The 18,160-nt window shown below is 44.7% G+C and overlaps 1 protein-coding gene across 11 annotated transcripts in view; it reads left to right on the forward strand.

Moving 5' to 3' along the window:
• Positions 1 to 18,160, forward strand: part of CADPS2 (calcium dependent secretion activator 2) — a 360,741-nt gene that overhangs the window by 288,426 nt on the left and 54,155 nt on the right. For 6 of the 11 annotated variants that reach the window (XM_053405611.1, XM_053405613.1, XM_053405612.1 and 3 more), the window contains 2 exons: positions 8,841 to 8,982; positions 9,104 to 9,223. In XM_053405611.1, coding sequence (XP_053261586.1) covers positions 8,841 to 8,982; positions 9,104 to 9,223 — 262 coding nt within the window. The remainder of the gene's footprint in view (positions 1 to 8,840; positions 8,983 to 9,103; positions 9,224 to 18,160) is intronic. The other 5 variants (XM_053405616.1, XM_053405617.1, XM_053405618.1 and 2 more) reach the window with 1 other exon arrangement.

The raw sequence follows: 18,160 nt of genomic DNA on the forward strand, positions 1-18,160 counted from the left end.
TGGCGGTTAGGCATTGGTTAAAATTGGTTGTTGGAGGGGTAAGTGCCTACCCCTCCAATGGTGGTGCAGAAAGGGAATTCCGTTAAAGGAATCCAGGGGCTTGCCATTCCTTTCGTCCTTGTCCCCAGAGTCGGACTTGGGCCGTGCAAGCCCCACAGGAACATGAGGGTGAGAAGTGAGGGACTGATGCCCAGCTTCATTTCCTCACCCAATACTTGTTTCCCACGCTGGCTTCCGTTGGAATCTGGAAGGCCAGCTCTGTCCCTGGGGGCAAGGACAGATAGTCATAACCAATGCCTAAGCAACCACTCACATTTTTTGTATTTTAATAAAGTTGTGGCCAAAATTATGCCAAAAACCTTAAACAAAAATTGATGTGTGATGCGTGAATTTTTGGGGGGTGGCATTGTGGGACTCAACACACAAGGAGAACCATTTGGGAATCCCATTTATGCCACCTGAAAGCTTTTGTGAGTTGTAAATAAGATACCTAAGGGGGCGGGGGGAATTGTAGAAAATAATACATTTTTTCCATCAGCAAACCCGCTAGTTCCTAGTAACCCTTCTGTTTCTAGAAATGGAAGCAGATTACAAGGAATTGATTCCTAGATAAAATACACTATTCTATGTAGTTTGTCTGTAATATGCAGACTTTTCACAGAGTTAGCCTCTTAAGACCATCGGACAGAATACCCTATGCTTGTGGGACTGGTGTCACAAAGAGTCTTCATGTAACGACTAATAAATATTTGTGGCTGAACTGCTAGGTATAAATCTATTGCTGAAGACGTCCAACTCTTTAAAAAGAGCCCCACATAAATTTTAAAAAATGGACACCCCCCCCCAAAAAAACCAACCTCAAGTGTGTTCTCTTGAGGATAAAAAGGCTAGTGTTAGTAATTAACAAGGAGAGTGAAGTGGAGTCAAATTAGCCATAATAGAGCCCATAGTGACTGTTAAAGTTACCTCTCATTATCAAAAAGCTCATTAGGAAATGAAGAGGTGGAAATCCCACTGGGTTATTCTCTCGGTGAGGCCAGTATCAGAGATGATTTTTCGGGTTTCTTTTGAAAGGCAGAACTGTTAGGTCCCCATATTGTAGATGAAGTTAATCTTCAGCCTTTGAAACGTGAAGGGTTGACACCTGCATGTTGTACTATCTCAAGAGCTTTCCGTCAACTCAAAATCTGTGAAACTGCAGATGGTTTCCAGATACACCCGATATGAGTACCCTGCCAACATTTTAAGTATTATTTTAACCTTTTGATGATTTAATGAAACAGATGTAGTGTTGTTATCACATGTATATAACCACAGTGCCATATTATAAATTCCTTGGATGAGAAGCTAATTCATTTCCCGTGGAATTGCAACCATTTGATAGGTGGCCCTCTCTTTCAAATAATGCAGAAAGAAAACCTTGAATTGCTTCCGTCTTCTATACCACGTGATTCTTCTCTATATACCGACTTTGTCCCTGGCACCTAAAATGCCATCATTTCTAAGATAGCTTCAGAAGACTGTTTGTGCTTACTGCATGTGTGTATATTTACCTAATGGGTTAGAGGCCAAAATATCAATGAAAGTTTGTTGGGCTGTAATTTTCTTTTGCTCACTTTGAAGGATTGGGATGGTTTTATAAGATATACACTGAAATTGGATGAAGTAATTTGGAAGGTATGCCCTTGACTTCAGTAAAAAGCCATATTTGACTAAAGGTCAAGTACTTAAGATCTACCACTACGTAGAAACTCAAGTTTGAATGAAGGTCAAGCATTAAAATGCTTATCTTCAGCGTTACCATGTTTAATGAGTGGAGGTGGAATTTGCATAATATGTTGCCATATATTCATCCTTCCCACTGGACCATATGGAGTGATGCTAAACCTCACACTCTGATGCACATCTGTCTACTTAGTGTTAAATCCACGTCGGCATATCATCATCTGTAAGAAATCTGCATACATTTAGATGGAAATCCCAGTGAGTGTTAATGTTGCTATTCCTATGCAAATCTATATAAATAGGCCTGTAAATCCATTTGATAATTCAATCCACTTCTGTTTGATATGCTTATGGTGGGCAGCTTCCTCATACCATACCAAAAAAAATGGTATCATTTTGCTATTTGTGACACTGGCTGGTGATTTGATCTTTAGGGACCACTTTAGCTGCTGTGATGGAATGAGGCAGGAAATATTTGGTTCAAATCTCTGATGAGCCATGAATAGATGGGGCAACCTCTCTTTACTAACTTCTGGGTGGTTATAAGGATTGCTGAGTAATGAAGTACAGTGGTACCTTGGTTGTCAAATGGCTTGGCTCCCAAACAAATTGGCTCTTGAACGCCGCAAACCCGGAAGTGTTCCGGTTTGCGAATGTTTTTTGGAAGCCAAACATCTGACGTGGCTTCCCTGGCTTCCAATTGAGTGCAGGAAGCTCCTGCAGCCAATTGGAAGCTGCGCCTTGGTTTTCAAATGGTTCTGAGAGTTGAGAAGTGAGGTTACAGCAAACCAGGCAGAGGGCCTTCTCAGTAGTGGCACCCGCCCGTGGAACGCCCTCCCATCAGATGTCAAGGAGATAAACAACTATCTGACTTTTAGAAGACATCTGAAGTCAGACCTGTTTAGGGAAGTTTTTTAAGTGTTATCGTGTTTTAATATTCTGTTGAGAGCCGCCCAGAGATTCTGGGGAAACCCAGCCTGATGGGCGGGGTACAAATTATTATTATTATTATTATTATTATTATTATTATTATTATTAAGCACACAGTGCCGAAGCTTCCTTTTCGGAACATAAAACTGTGAGATGAAAGTGTGGGTTGTTGTTTTCTAACATGCTACAGGGAAGAATGTGTGTTGGCAAGTCTTCCTTTTGAGCGGCCGTACAGACAGGCTGCCTTCTCAGCTTGACCTTTTTGTGGGGCTTTAAAAAAAGGTAAAGGGACTCCTGACCATTAGGTCCAGTCGTGACTGACTCTGGTTTTTTTTTTTTAATTATGTTTATTAAAATTTTCAAAAGAGAATACAAAAGAAAAACAGAAAAAAAAGAAAAAAGAAAGAAAAAAGAAAAGAAGAAGAAAAAAAACAGTTAAAAAAGTTTACCTTAATTACATTCCATACCCAATTTCCTTGACTTCCCCGCACCTGCCCTTCTTGTATTCCAATTCCAATTTTTAGCTCAGCAATTTTTATCCCCCCCACTTTACCTTATTTCCTCTAATTCAATTAACTTAATCAAATTTTAACTTCTAAACCTCTATCTTTCTATTTCAAAACTTATTCTTGACATACTTTTCCTAAATTCCTCCATCAATTTAATTAACCTATTTAAACTTAAAAATCTCAATCTTTATACACCAACACTTATTCTTGACAACCTTTTGCTAAGGTCGGCCCTAAATCTCTCCCCAAATTCCCCCTTTTTATGTTAATGGCAAAAACCAACTTAATTAAAACAGAATTATATTTTTACACCCTTTGGATTCCCGAAGCCCTACCACCCCCTTTCCCGGTTTCGATCCCCAGCCAAAGTCCATCAGTCCATCCAAAATCAGCCTGGCGATCTCACATCCGAGGCACTTAACCCTCTCTCAATTTCTCTCTGCTGGTTTTCTTGATAGTCCTTTATTTTAAATTCCGAATCTCGAAGAGGCTCTGTTCCAGTAAGGTCCGTATTTCTTCCAGCCAGACCTCCATATTTAACAATGGAGCCAAAATCTTGTTTCTTACTTCTCATAAGTCCAAATGTCCCAAAGGCTCCGAATTCTGCATTGGCCATATTTATATTCCATATGTCTTCAGATCCCCATAAGAGGAGATCTCTCCAATTTCCATTCTTCACTTCCAACCAAACTTTCATCGTCATGTTCTTATTTTCCATTATTTCCATTATTTCCAACTTAACAGGCCTCTGGCTCTCTTTAGTCATCTGCAACATCCCAGCGCCTCCTTCTTTCTCATGTTCTTTAAACGGCACCTCAAATGACTCAGACTCTTTCTCCTGTTTGGCTATAAGGATTTTTGGATCAGCAACAACACTTCCCTGTTCCTCTGCAGGAGCTTGAATCAAATCCTTTCCAGGTTCAGCAATTTTGTTTACTGTTCCCTTCATTGTTATTACATTCATAGTCAAAACATTTGTCTGCTCCTGTAGATTTCCCAAGAGACGAAAGGTCTTTTCCAGTTCAGCCAGTATTTTTCCACTTACAGCCATTTTTGTAATGTCCTGAATCCCCTCTAGAGGGATTCTAGTTACTTAATGACAAATTATCCTTTTCTTCTTTATTTTTGACAATTTGTTACCAAATTGTATCAAATGTAACCAGCAAAGACAGCAAAGACACAGTTCTCCTTTTTCCCCCCAACTTTGACAGCTAGTTTGACAGCTGTCAAAATCTATAAACCTCTTCCACAGGCTCTCTCCCCGATTGCTCCCAGGTTTGGGGGGAGGGGTAAATTCCGTTCTCTTATCCTCCAGCACAGTCACTTAAATTGGCCCAATATAAAGTTAATTGCTCTTTTTCCACAAAAAGAAAGACATTCACACAACCTTAGTAATAAAATCCTTGCTTTACGATGTCTACAAGGCGGGTAGGTTGACTTCCTTTTTAGCACCTTGCCCGATCTTGCCGAATTCCCAGAAATAAATTTCCCTTTTAAGTCCAATTACCGTGTTACTCACGGGTCGTTACTTTTGATCCAAATGTTCAAAGAAAGAAGTTAGCGCTCTCTATCCATGGCATGCGGCTTCACTCAGCAGGGGAAGCATTCGAACTCTCAGCACCACGCCTCCCTCCGTCCCCCGTTCCGAAGCCTTTAAAAAGGCTTCTTTGCGAGTCGGGGGGCGCGCAAATGGTGCCCACCGAGTCCCCAGGTCCCCAGGCTTCAGCGCCTGTGGTTTCTAAGGGTCCCCGCGTCGCCGCCGCGGTAGGACCCGACCCCTGTTGAGCAGATTCCCTCCGGAGCTCGGAGGGAATCCGCCATTAGACGATGGCGCCAACCCGGAAGTCCCAGTCGTGACTGACTCTGGGGTTGCGGCGCTCATCTCGCTTTATGGGCCAAGGGAGCCAGCGTACAGCTTCCGGGTCATGTGGCCAGCATGACTAAGCCGCTTCTGGCGAACCAGAGTAGCACACGGAAACGCTGTTAGGGTTCCCCAAAATTGGAACATAAATAAGCCCATGGAAATGTATCCTCAGGCTGGTGCAGATTCATACCAATATGCTCATAAGGAGCCATAGCATGGCACAGGGATCAGCAAACTTTTTCAGCATGGGGCCAGTCCACTGTCCATCAGACCTTGTGGGGGGCCGGACTGTATTTTGAAGGGAAAATAATGAACAAATTCCTATGCCCCACAAATAACCCAGAGATGCATTTTAAATAAAAGCACACATTCTACTCATGTAAAAACACCAGGCAGGCCCCACAAATAACCCAGAGATGCATTTTAAATAAAAGGGCACATTCTATTCATGTAAAAACACGCTGATTCCTGGACCATCCGCGGGATTTGGAAGGCGATTGGGCTGGATCCGGCCACCAGGCCTTAGTTTGCCTACCCATGGCATAGCACAACAAGCTACAAAAAAAACCCGCAAGAGCTAATGGAGGGGGAGCAAGGGTGCATGTACATTATACAGTCTCAGCTGTGTTCCCTTCAGATCTCAGATCAAGGTCCATAGAAGCTGCGGAGCTGAGAATAGTGGGGAGAGATCAAGGTGAGGTTGGGAATGAGAGGTTGAAGAGGGAAAGGTGTGGAGCACAGCAGCGTAGTGGGGAGAAACCATGGATAGTTGCTGGCATTTAAAAGACATGTTATAAGAACAACAGTCTGAGGTGTCTGGAGAGCAGGTGTACTGGGTCTAATGTGGGTGCTTTGGGAGATGGTTTTTTTCTTTCCTTGATGGCTTTAATGAACCTAAGTGCAAAAATATATTTATGGTGGCTGAAGCTTGGCTTTGCTGCTTTGCTTTTTTATTTTTAACCGTGTTTCTTTCCGAGATGTTATTCAATAACAAACGCTGTTAATGCGAAGGAAACACAGGGGGATATAAGTCCCTACCAGGAATGAGTCGCTCAGGCTTCGCCCGCAGCCCAATATCCATATCAAGTTGGCAGGTGAGAGCAACCTACTCGGACCCTGAGATCATCTTCTGAGGCCCTCCTTTCAGAGGTCCGGAGGGTGGCAACACGAGAACGGGCCTTCTCTGCAGTGGCTCCCCGTCTGTGGAATGCTCTCCCCAGGGAAGTTCGTCTGGCACCTTCATTATACACCTTTAGGCACCAGGCAAAAATGTTCCTTTTTAACTTGGCCTTTGGTTGACCTGATCAACATCCCATATCCTTTTAAAATGTGGCTCTTTGGGGTGGTATTGTTGGTTTATTGCTTTCATTTTTATTTTATATACAGTGGTGCCTTGCAAGACGAAATTAATTCGTTCCGCAAGTTTTTTCTTCTTGCGAGTTTTTCGTCTTGTGAAGCACCGTTTCCCATAGGAATGCATTGAAAATCAATCAATGCGTTCCTATGGAAACCGCCTTCAGACCAGACTCTTCTGAAGGCTGGGGGGGGGACAAGGGCTTTTCTGCTGTCCCGGGGGCTTTTAAAATGCTGGGGGTCGGCAGCGAAGGCATTTTAAGATCGCCCCGGGACAGCGGAAAAGTCTCCGCTGTCCCGGGAAGGCAGGCGGGGGGGAGCAAAGGCCGGGGGGGAGCCGGCCTTCAGAAGAGGTCCAGGACCGATGGCCAGCATTTTAAAAGCGGTCCGGGATAGCGGGAAAGCCCTGCTATCCCGGACCGCTTTTAAAATGCTGGCGGTGGGGAGCAAAGCCTTTCGGCCCCCGCCGGCCTTCCTGGACCTCTTCTGAAGGCCAGCGGGGGGCGAAAGGCTTTGCTCCCCACCGCCAGCATTTAAAAGAGGTCCCCGGAGATTTCCCTATGGGCTTTCTTCTTGCGAAGCAAGCCCATAGGGAAATTCGTCTTGCGGAACGACTCAAAAACGGAAAACTCTTTCGTCTTGCGAGTTTTTCGTTTTGCGAGGCGTTCGTCTTGCAAGGCACCACTGTACTGTGATCTTTTTTTGTGAACTTCCCTGAGACCTCTGTGTATAGATCAGTATATAAATTCAAATAATATTAATATTAATAACAACGACGACAACTTGCAGCTCCACATCAGAAAATGCACTTGGGGCGCAATCCTATGCACACTCACTAGAGGTTCCATTGAGTTCAGTGGGGCGTGCATTCAAATCAGTCTGCACAGGATCACGGCCTCAACAAGGCAGTTGGCAAATTAGGAAGCGCTTCAGTTCATTTTTTAACATATGAATTGTAAATGGCGTTAGCTTATGCCAGATCTCCTGATCCAAAATGTGTTCACCTCCAAGCAGGCGAATCAAAAGCATGTGCAAACAGGGTCTTTCTGGATCGAATCCTGTGTGAATAGGATTATATCCCTAAGTCACCCAGTTTGCTTAAGGACTTCCGCTTGTGCAACAGAACTTCTCTTCGCTTTCCTCGCCCTGAATGCCTCCCAAATTGGTTCAGGTGGGGGTGTCGCTCAACTCTTCGGAGCAGATTGGGGTGTGTGGGGAGAAGGGAAGGGAGGGAAGTTCACTGCATAAGTGGAAATACAGTCATACCTCGTGTTAAATATGCTTCAGGTTGAGCATTTTCAGGTTGCGTTCCGCGGTGACCCAGAAGTAACGGAACGGGTTGCTTCCGGGTTTCACCGCTCGCGCATGCACAGATGCTCAAAATGATGTCACGTGCATGTGCAGAAGCGGCGAATTGTGACCCACGCAGATGCGGGTTATGTTCTGCTCAGGATGCGAACGGGGCTCCGGAACGGATCCCGTTTGCATCCAGAGGTACCACTGTACTTGTGTGGGTGGGACAAACCTTTATCTTCATTGCTAGTCCCCCAGGGGTAGCCTAACTACTGCTATTTAGGCTCTGGTAACCTCGAGGTTAGATTACTGCAAGACATTATATGTATGGCTGCCTCTGAAGACGGTTCGGAAACCTCAGCTAGTGCAGAATTCAGCAGCCAGTTGCTCACCGAGGCAAGACAGTTTCAGCACTGATGGTTTGACTGCACTGGCTACCAGTTAGTTTCTGGGCCCTATTCAAAGTGCTGGTTTTGTCCTATAAAGCTTTAAATGACTCAGGGCCGCTATACCCTAAGGACCTCCTCTCTCCGTATGAACCTACCTGGACCCTCAGATCATCTTCTGGGGTGCTCCTTTTCGCAACTCTTCCAAAAGAGGTCCAGAGGGTGCCATCATGAGAATGGGCCTTTTCTGCATGACTCCCTGTTTGTAGAATGCTTTCCCCAGAGAAGTCCACCTGGTGCCTTCATTATACACCTTTAGGAGCCAGGTGAAGATGTTCCTCTTTAACCAGGCCTTTGGCTGATTAACATCCAATGCCCTTTTAAAATGTGTTGGGGACATGGAGGTTGTTTTTGTTTTGTATTTTCGTATTGTGTATTTATGTTGCCAACTTCCCTGAGACCTGCAATATACTAATAATTGTAGATGATGATAACAACAACAATATCTAGTTAATTTTAAAAGCACTAATAAACCAGTATTTATGGCGCTGCACACATTTTTATTGGAGAATATCAATAACTATGGCAGTAAACACCACAAAACGTGACATTAGATTGCTGTTATGGTTCCCTCACAACACAAGTATTTATAATTAAGGTGTTTAAGTAACCTCTGGCGGAATGCCGTCAGCACATAGTGTCATCTTTAAATCCTGTCATAACCAAAGCTAGGGAAATAATTGCAACCTATTTTTTTTTTTTGTCTGTTTGTTTTTCAAGCACTTTTGTGCAATGGGAAGTTTCACAAGCACTTGCAGGAGATTTTTGTTCCCTTGGTCATCCGCTACATTGATCTCATGGAGTCCTCCATTGCCCAGTCCCTTCACAGAGGTCTTGAACAAGAATCATGGCAGCCTGTCAAGTAAGTGTTTCCGGAAGGCCCTATGCCAAATTTGGTCCCCATTTGGTTTGCACCTACTCCTCGAGCTTTCCTTTTTACAATCTATTTTTCTTGTGCTCCTACGTTGTCTATTTCTCTGCAGGACCATCACCAACAGTCTTCCCAATGTAGCTCTTCCAAAAGTTCCAAGTTTGCCTCTTAATCTTCCACAGATACCTAGTTTTTCAACACCAACCTGGATGGCTTCTTTATATGATTCCACGTGTGTATTCTTGACTGATCTTTAAACGTTGAGTGTGTGTGTGTGTGTCTCAGCTCTGCACGGCCTTACTGATGTCATGTACAGCTGTATTTGGACTGCATGGTGTTTTGTGATCATTTGGTTGGAAATTGCAGCTTTTTGGTTGAAAGCCAAGCATGGAATGTCATTGGGTTGTGCTTTTTGGTGTGTAAAATCTCAGTAGGATGTAGCTTAAAATTAACTAGGCAAAGGTTTGTTGTGGTACATTTAGCAGTCATCACCCTTAATTACATAATTGCTGCTATTTAGTTAATAAGCAGTGTGGAAACACTTTAAATTATTGTACTTCAGTATGGTGGGGTTGTTGCTTTTTTTTTTTTTAATGTCAATAGCTCTTCGTGTTTTGGCATGTTATTACTAATCCACTGCATGTGCTAAAAGATTTTTGAAAATAGCAGCAACAGCAATTGGCTTGCGTTATTTTTCTCTGGCTTTTCTGGATTCCCTCGTAATAGGACACTGCCAAAATTAATCGAGTTCAAATCTCACTTAATTAGCTACTTGCTGTCGGAGATTACGTCCCTCTTGTTGTTTTTTAAAACAGATTCAGAGGAGCTTTTGTAGTTTAAATGAAGAGCTTCTCAATTAAGCATTACAGTGGGACCTCGGGTTAAGTACTTAATTCGTTCCAGAGGTCCGTTCCTAACCTGAAACTGTTCTTAACCTGAGGTACCACTTTAGCTAATGGGGCTTCCCGCTGCCGCCGCACTGCCGGAACACAATTTCTGTTCTCATCCTGAAGCAAAGTTCTTAACCCGAGGTACTATTTCTGGGTTAGCGGAGTCTGTAACCTGAAGCGTCTGTAACCTGAAGCGTATGTAACCTGACATACCACTGTATAGCAGAGAGAGGATATTTTTTTGGGGGGGGGGACATATATTCAGCAAACAAATGGTTATTCTTAGGAATGCTTTCATACCTAGTACTAAATCAAAGTTTATAGTGCATTTACAAGCAATGGCCCATTTCTGGTTCCATTACTCTTTGCTGCCTTGCCTCTACAGTGGTACCTCTGGTTACATATGCTTCAGGTTACAGACTCCGCTAACCCAGAAATAGTACCTTCGGTTAAGAACTTTGCTTCAGGATGAGAACAGAAATCGTGCTCCGGTGGTGCGGTGGCAGTGGGAGGCCCCAAAAGCTAAAGTGGTGCTTCAGGTTAAGAACAGTTTCAGGTTAAGAACGGACCTCCAGAACGAATTAAGTACTTAACCCGAGGTACCACTGTATTGTTATCTCTATTTCGATGTTCGGAGGTGATTGGTCTGTTTAGGGAAGCTGTATTGTGTTTTTAATATTCGATTGAGAGCTGCCCAGAGTGGCTGGGGAAACTCAGTCAGATGGGTGGGGTATGAATAACAAATGTGTAACCAAAATAGCACTAAACAGGAGTGCTCCACACCAAAGCTGTCCAGATGGATTCTAGAATGCAAGTGGTGAGAGCCTTTTCTTGAGGAATACCAGGCGCTCAGTAGAGTGCGTGATCGTCTACAGGTAGATTTTCCATTGAGGCTTTTTTTGGTGTGCTTCTGCGCCAGTCGATTCTTAGAACCACCAGTAGGTCACTGTGACCACTTTGCCTCTATGCCCTTCTGTGTGCCACTGCTCAAACAGTACCTGGGGCATCCAGGGCACTGCGGAGACCTATTTCATGAGATCACTTTAAGTTTTTGAGGCCTATTGTCAGGAGCCGGAGACAAGAGTAGGTCAGCAATAAAAATAAACACAGTGTCCATGTGGTTAACTTTGAAAAAACCAAAACATTGCAGGCCTAGTGATCCCAACAGCCCTTCCCAATGAAGCAGTTGCCCCAATGAAGCAGTTGTGAGGTCTGGAAGTCCCTGCCTTCCCCCAGCTGCCTCAGTCCCCTCCTCGCCAGTGTGGTGTAGTGGTTAAGAGTGGTGGACTCGTAATCTGGTGAACCGGGTTCGATTCCCTGCTCCTCCACATGCAGCTGCTGGGTGACCTTGGGCTAGTCACACTTCTCTGAAGTCTCTCAGCCCCACTCACCTCACAGAATGTTTGTTGTGGGGGAGGAAGGGAAAAGGAGATTGTTAGCTGCTTTGAGACTCCTTTGGGTAGTGATAAAGCGGGATATCAAATCCAAACTCTTCTTCTTCTTCTCGCCAGGGGAGCTTTCTGTGCACAACCAATCTCTCATCTGGCCTTTTCAGTTCTCTGCGTGTTCTAGGAGACCAAGGGGGAGATTGTTCCAACTCTACTTCCCAGTTGCTAATACCCCTTTGAAGGGCAAGTTGCTCAAGATGGTGGTGGTGCAGGTACTCTTGGAGGAAACTGAATATCAAGACCCATTTCATTCTGGGCTTAGATGTGGTTTTGGAATAGAACCGCCCTTAGTCACCCTGAGGGAGGACCTTCTCCAGAAGAGGGACAGGGGAAGTGTCTGTCGGAACCGGGGGATGAAAAGCTAATCCCCAGAACTGCAGATATTAGGCATGCATGCAATTTTACATTTTCCAAATAATCTTCTTTTCCATTGCTTAAAAATAAATTAAAATGAGTACCCCCCACCCAACCTCATTTACCGTATTTTCCCGTCTATAAGACGCCCCCATGTATAAGACACACACACACACCATTTTGGGGGACTCAGTTTTAAGAAAATGTGGAGAGATGGCCAAAGTTGTTGAGCCTCTCTCCCCATGCAGCTGCAGGCAGGAAACACTCCCTAGATCGTTTCCCGTGTGCGGCGATACCAGAGGAGCTTGTGCTCCCACCAATTGAATGGCTTGGAGGAGCGCAACCCCCCCCGGTATCGCCGCACGCGGGAAACGACTCAGGGAGTGCCTGCCGCGCGCAGCGGCATGTGGGAAGTTGCGCTCCCACCAACGAGCTGGCTGGTGGCGTATAGCTTCTCCCCACACAGCTGCGGACAGGAAACACCCCCCCCCCAGATTGCTCGCTGCTCACTACAGCATCAGGGGAAGCCGCGCCCCTGCCAACTAACTGGCTGGCACCGCGCCGCTTCTCTCCCCCCCCCCCATGCCACTATCCGTGTATTGGACAACCCCAGTTTCTTTTTTCTTTCTTTTATTATTTATACCCCGCCCATCTGGCTGGGTTTCCCCAGCCACTCTGGGCGACTTCCAACTGAATATTAAAAACAATACAGCGTCAGACATTAAAAACCTCCCTAGACAGGGCCACCTGTTTAGTTTTTTATTGTCTTGACATCTGGTGGGAGGGCGCTCCACAGGGCAGGCGCCACTACCGAGAAGGCCCTCTGCCTGGTTCCCTGTAACCTCATTTCTCACAGTGAGGGAACTGCCAGAAGGCCCTCGGCGCTGGACCTCAGCGTCCAGGCAGAACGATGGGGGCGGAGACGCTCCTTCAGGTATACTGGACCGAGGCTGTTTAGGGCTTTAAAGGTCAGCACCAACACTTTGAATTGTGCTCGGAAACGGACATGATTTCTGAGTCAAAAAACCCTGTCTAATACACGGGAAAATACGGTATCTAAATAGCCTGGGCATCATCTGGAATTGGGATCTTTTGGGCAAGGTGCTTTCAGCGCCTCCCCCCAAGCTGCTATTGGCAGTGCCTATTCTCTTGCCTCTGCCTCTGGGCCCAGAATGTACCACCTCCCAGAGAGTGGAGGCAAGACATGCAAAGGCCTCAGAGGCTTCTCTGTGTGCTTCTCACTGCTAGGGCGCTTGCTTGCTTGCTTGCTTGTTCAGAGAGCTCAGGTGAATTGTCAGCAACAGCAAAGAGAAGGAGCAGCAGAGCCAAGAGGCTCCGGGAATTAGCAACAGGCCTCTACTGGGACGTGGGCTCCAGCAAAGTGCTTGACAATGCCAACGCTTGACACTGGTACTGGGATTATGCAGAGAGCGTTGTCACTCATTGACAGGGAGTTAAGTCAAAGGATGGGCAACTGTGCCTTATCGAGACAAAGACAAACTGTGGCTTGTCTGTGAAGCTCAAAAATATGAACGACAGAAACTGCCTCATACGGAGGAGTCAGAACATTGGTCTGTCGTCTCTGGCTAGTAAAAGCTTTTTCTTAGACCTGTTCCCACTCATCCCTAATCCAGAGTTGCCAGGGATCTTTGGCATGCAACAAGTGTGTTTTACCACTGGGCTCTAATAATAAAATAATAAAAAAATTGGAGAATTGAAAAGTTACTGCTTGCTCAGAATAACAGCTGATCTCTGTTGGTCTTCGGGTTTACTGCTTATATGATTTAAACCTTGCAGAGTCTTCCTATTCTAAAAATTAAATTGTGAACCTTTTATAGAGGTATAGATTACTCAGAGCAATTAACTGTACATCTTAGGTTATAATCATTCATACACATGCACGCACATGGGGTGCCAATTTGAATATTGGGGGACAGGTAAGCCCCACCCCATATAATACATGACATGGTGCACACACACTATATTAATGGTAATGTCTACCAACTTTTTTAGGGGGCCTCAGATATTTTATTGGGGGGCAAAGGGACCTCGGCCCCTAGGAGTTGCCTCCTATGTATACACACATATATATAAATTTAAATTTTTTAAAAAATCATCCAGTAGCACCTTAGAGACCTACTAAGTTTGTTTCATGTACATGCACACTTCTTCAGATACTACATGAAAGCTCATACCCAGAACAAACTTGGTTGATCTCTAAGGTGCTACTGGATGATTTTTTGATTTTTTAAATTTATTTTGACCATGTCAGACCAACACAGCTACCTACCTGAATCTAGAAACACACACACACACAAACACACACACATATATATACACATATACACCTAGGACATTGAACTCAGAGGGGATTCCCTGTTCAGGGAAGTTTTTAATGTGTGACATTTTGATGTATTTATAACCTTTATTGGAGGCCACCCAGAGTGGCTAGGGAAACCCAGCCAGATGGGCGGGGTACAAATAATAAGATATTGTTATTATTACTTCTGAGTAGACATGCATACGGTTGCACTATTCATCTAGCTGTACTCAGCTATGGTGAACTAAATATAGTTTGCCAAATATACTTATACCTATTAAAAGTAGTATCTCTGATTCCTCCAGAATCAAATTTTACATGTTTTATTTAATGTGCTTTATTTGTAATAGAAGTATGGGTTGTTTGCATACGGTATAGCTTGTCTGCTGGCCTTTCCATTCACACAAAATGGATACCCCCACCCTTTGTATGGGTAGAAACAGGGAGTGTGTGTTCTTATCTATCATTGCACAGCCCCAAGAACATAATTACTTTGTTTTCGCTTGTTTTTGCTGGTCCGTCTCTTTAATGGCACATTTGGGGCATTGTGGATTAAAGTGGAGGAGGTATTAAGAGAGCAAAACGCTTTGCGTTGCATTTACTCTTCTGCTTGATTGGTCCCTCGAGAGGCCAACACAGAGGACCGCTTGGCTAGACATGAAAAGCACACTGAATTATGCTTGGCTGTGAGGCTTGTTTTTGAATTTTCAGGAACGTGAGCGGGTCCTATAAGGGCCAGCTAACATTCCTACGGGATACATGTCAGAGGAAAACTCAACAGGTCACCACTTGGGAGTGTGAGCTAAAATTGCGGTGTCCACAGTGTGGTAGGAGCAGCACCCTTGTTCATAAGCATAAGAAAGACGAATATTCCTACAGCCAGGGAGAGAAGCGTAATTCTCTCCTTAGTTATACACAGTTGAGATTTATCTTATTTCTTGTGATTTCCCATTATTTCAAAGAAATTCCAGGAAAATGAAACAAACAGGACAGCAATAAAAGCTGTATCAGTAAAACAACTGTAAAACTTCTGTGTCATTTATCCAGTAGCCAGAGATACTAGGAGTTAGTCGGGAGAAGCTTGGGTGAAGAGGTACGTTTTCAGTTGCCGGCAGAAACACGGAACTGTTGATGCCCATCTGATCTCCGAGTAGAGATCATCTCATAAAATAGGTGCCACCACAGAGCAAGTTCTTCTCTTCACCACTGTTGAGTACAGTAGTTGAGATCCTTCACAGATCGCAGTGACATTAATGTTGCGTGTCGAGGTCCCCAAGCCACCCCCCAAATAACTCACAACGCACACTTAATTTTTGTTTAATGTTTTTGGCATAATTTTGGCCACAACTTTATTTAAATACAAAACCGTGAGTGGTTGTTTAGGCATTGGTTAAGACTATCTGTCCCCCCGCCTGGAGACAGAACTGACTTCCAGGCACCACCGAAAGACAGTGCGGGAAAACAAGTCGGGGAGAAATGGAGCTGAGTCGCAGACCCTCAATTCTCATCCGCATGCTCCCCGAAGGCTTGCCGGCCCTAGTCCCATTCCAGGGATTGGACGAAAAGATGGCAAGCCCCAGGATTCCTTTAACAGAATTCCCTTTCCTCAGCAACCATGGAGGGGCAGGCCCAGCCTATCCTAACCCCTCCTCCACCAATTTATAACCAATGCCTAACCGCAACCTTACAAGTTGTGACGATTTGCTACGCAGTAGGCAAAAACCAAATGGTCCAGCCAATCAGCCAGATGGACAAATTTCCTACCAGGCCCCTGCCCAAACGGGAGACGACCCCATGACAGGCATAGCAAGGTCAATGCAACAACCCCTTACTCAAGGGCGGGTGGGCGGGTGATCCGTTGCACGCAGCAAAGAGAAAGCTGCAGGCTGCGTGCAGAGTATTTAAACATTTTACCCCTCCCACCAAAATTGCAACATAACTTTTACCCCAGTGAACCAATCACTGCCCCAGGCCATCCTTAGAGACCCTGCCTGGCAACAGAGGGGTGGCTCAGCAGACCCCACCGCAACACGTGCTCTCCATGAAGGAGAACACGCTTTGCAGTACTTTGAAATGCAAACAGTTTCATTCTGTGCTGGGGGAGTAAGAATAGCGTATCCACCCTTGCTTTATATAAAGCAGTTGCCAAAAGATTTTAATCTTTTTGAAAAGTGACAATTTATCATACATTTGAATTACAAGAACTTTGTGCCAAAGGGAGAGACAAGTCCTAGTGCAGATACTGCATCGTGATCAGCGCAGATAAATTACGCACCGTTTCCATAGACTATTGTAGCATTGTCAGTGTCAAAGCCTCTTATCCCTGGGAGAATTTGATTCACGCAACCAAACATATCCAGTGACAAAATTGCTGCATTGCTAGGAACACATTGTTTCTTTGTGTTGCTGCAGCTTTCCTTCCTGTGTCCATCATCTCCCCCCCCCCAAAAAAAATCCTTCTGTGAATATTGTTGCGCAAATTCCCAAATGAAAGAACAAATAAAGTTATTGTGACTTTGTGTCATAAAAACCATACGAGGCATTGATTACAGGGTGTTTTTGACATTTCATGAACCAGCGGCTATTGTAGCTTTTGCTGTAATTGGTGAAAGCCAGTTTAAATGGCTAACAGGAAATGGGTATGCACAGGATTATTTTAGCTGCATTTGAGAGAAAATAATTTCTTCATTTTTTTTATTAGGCCTGTTAGGAAGCTGATACATAATTTTTTAAAAATACTGGACATCACACAATAAAAATTGGTTGGCTTAATTCTGCTTTTACAGATGGAGCTACATTTGATCATCACAGAGCACAGACAAACATTAAGCTGACTTTTTTGGTGTATTCAACCTTTATCCTTCCATAAATTCAGTTGCTTTATCTGAGGGTATGTGTGTAATGTACAGGCCAAATTCAGATAATGGGTGTAACAGACATACCATGCAAGACTTTTATCACAAGTGTCAGATTTTTCCTTGCAGACATTTTGCAATCTGGTATGACCCTCAAGGGAGTGGTAGGTGCTGTGGTCTAAACCACAGAGCCTAGGGCTTGCCGATCAGAAGGTCAGCGGTTCAAATCCCCGCGACAGGGTGAGCTCCTGTTGTTCGGTCCCAGCTCCTGCCAACCTAGCAGTTCGAAAGGACGCCAAAAAGTGCAAGTAGATAAATAGGTACCGCTCCAGCGGGAAGGTAAACGGTGTTTCCGTGCGCTGCTCTGGTTTTCATGTTCCGTTGCACCAGAAGCGGCTTAGTCATGCTGGCCACATGACCTGGAAAAACTGTCTGTGGACAAACGCCGGCTCCCTTGGCCTGTAAAGCGAGATGAGCACCGCAACCCCAGAGTCGTCTGCGACTGGACTTAACGGTCAGGGGTCCCTTTACCTTACATGACCCTCAAAGCTTGCATAGCCTCTTCCTTGCCCAGAAACAGACACCCCAGGCAGAACGTAATGTACAACCTGCACAATTTTGGGTTCATCCAGTGGTCTCCTTGAACCTGAATCCATCCCAGATACAGGGGTAGCTCTTTGGGCCTTTTCATGTTAGTTCTCTAAAGCCCAGATGCAAAGGTAAATAGTGAACTGATACTGACACCAGCTTGACTGCAGGTTGCAAAGGGCAGGGAGGTGGCCATGGTCAATGTGCTAGCATAAACTGCCCTTCCTGCCACCATTGCTGCCACTCCCTTCTCAAGACATAGAGAAGGCAGAAACATTGCCATCACTCTCATCTGGCTTCTTGACTATATCAGTCAGACTTGGTTCCATGATGAGTTTCGCCCTGGAGAAACTGCTGGAGAATTTTTCCTCCTCTTCCTAGAAAAAGGTTCAGTTAAATGGTTTCCCCTCCCAATTTCTCTGCTCGCAGATAGGGCACAGAATTAGGAGAGGCGGTGTAAATATGTACAGTTTTTTTGGTAAAGGGTGTTTAAGGAGTTAACAGAAATCACTGGGTTAGAGCTGACCAAAAGTCCAGAGGTAGCATTATTATCAAATTACAATGGGGTGGAAGGTCCACAGGCTTGCTCACAAATTTACTGACAGCTGCACAAATTATTATAGCCAGGAAGTGGAAGGGGCAAGCAGAATACAAAATGGAAGAATGGGATATAGAGGTGTGGGATATAGCTGTTAATGATAAATTTACATGTGC

This window comes from Podarcis raffonei, chromosome 10 (genome assembly GCF_027172205.1).
Source record: "Podarcis raffonei isolate rPodRaf1 chromosome 10, rPodRaf1.pri, whole genome shotgun sequence".
In the NCBI taxonomy this organism is placed as follows: domain Eukaryota; kingdom Metazoa; phylum Chordata; class Lepidosauria; order Squamata; family Lacertidae; genus Podarcis; species Podarcis raffonei.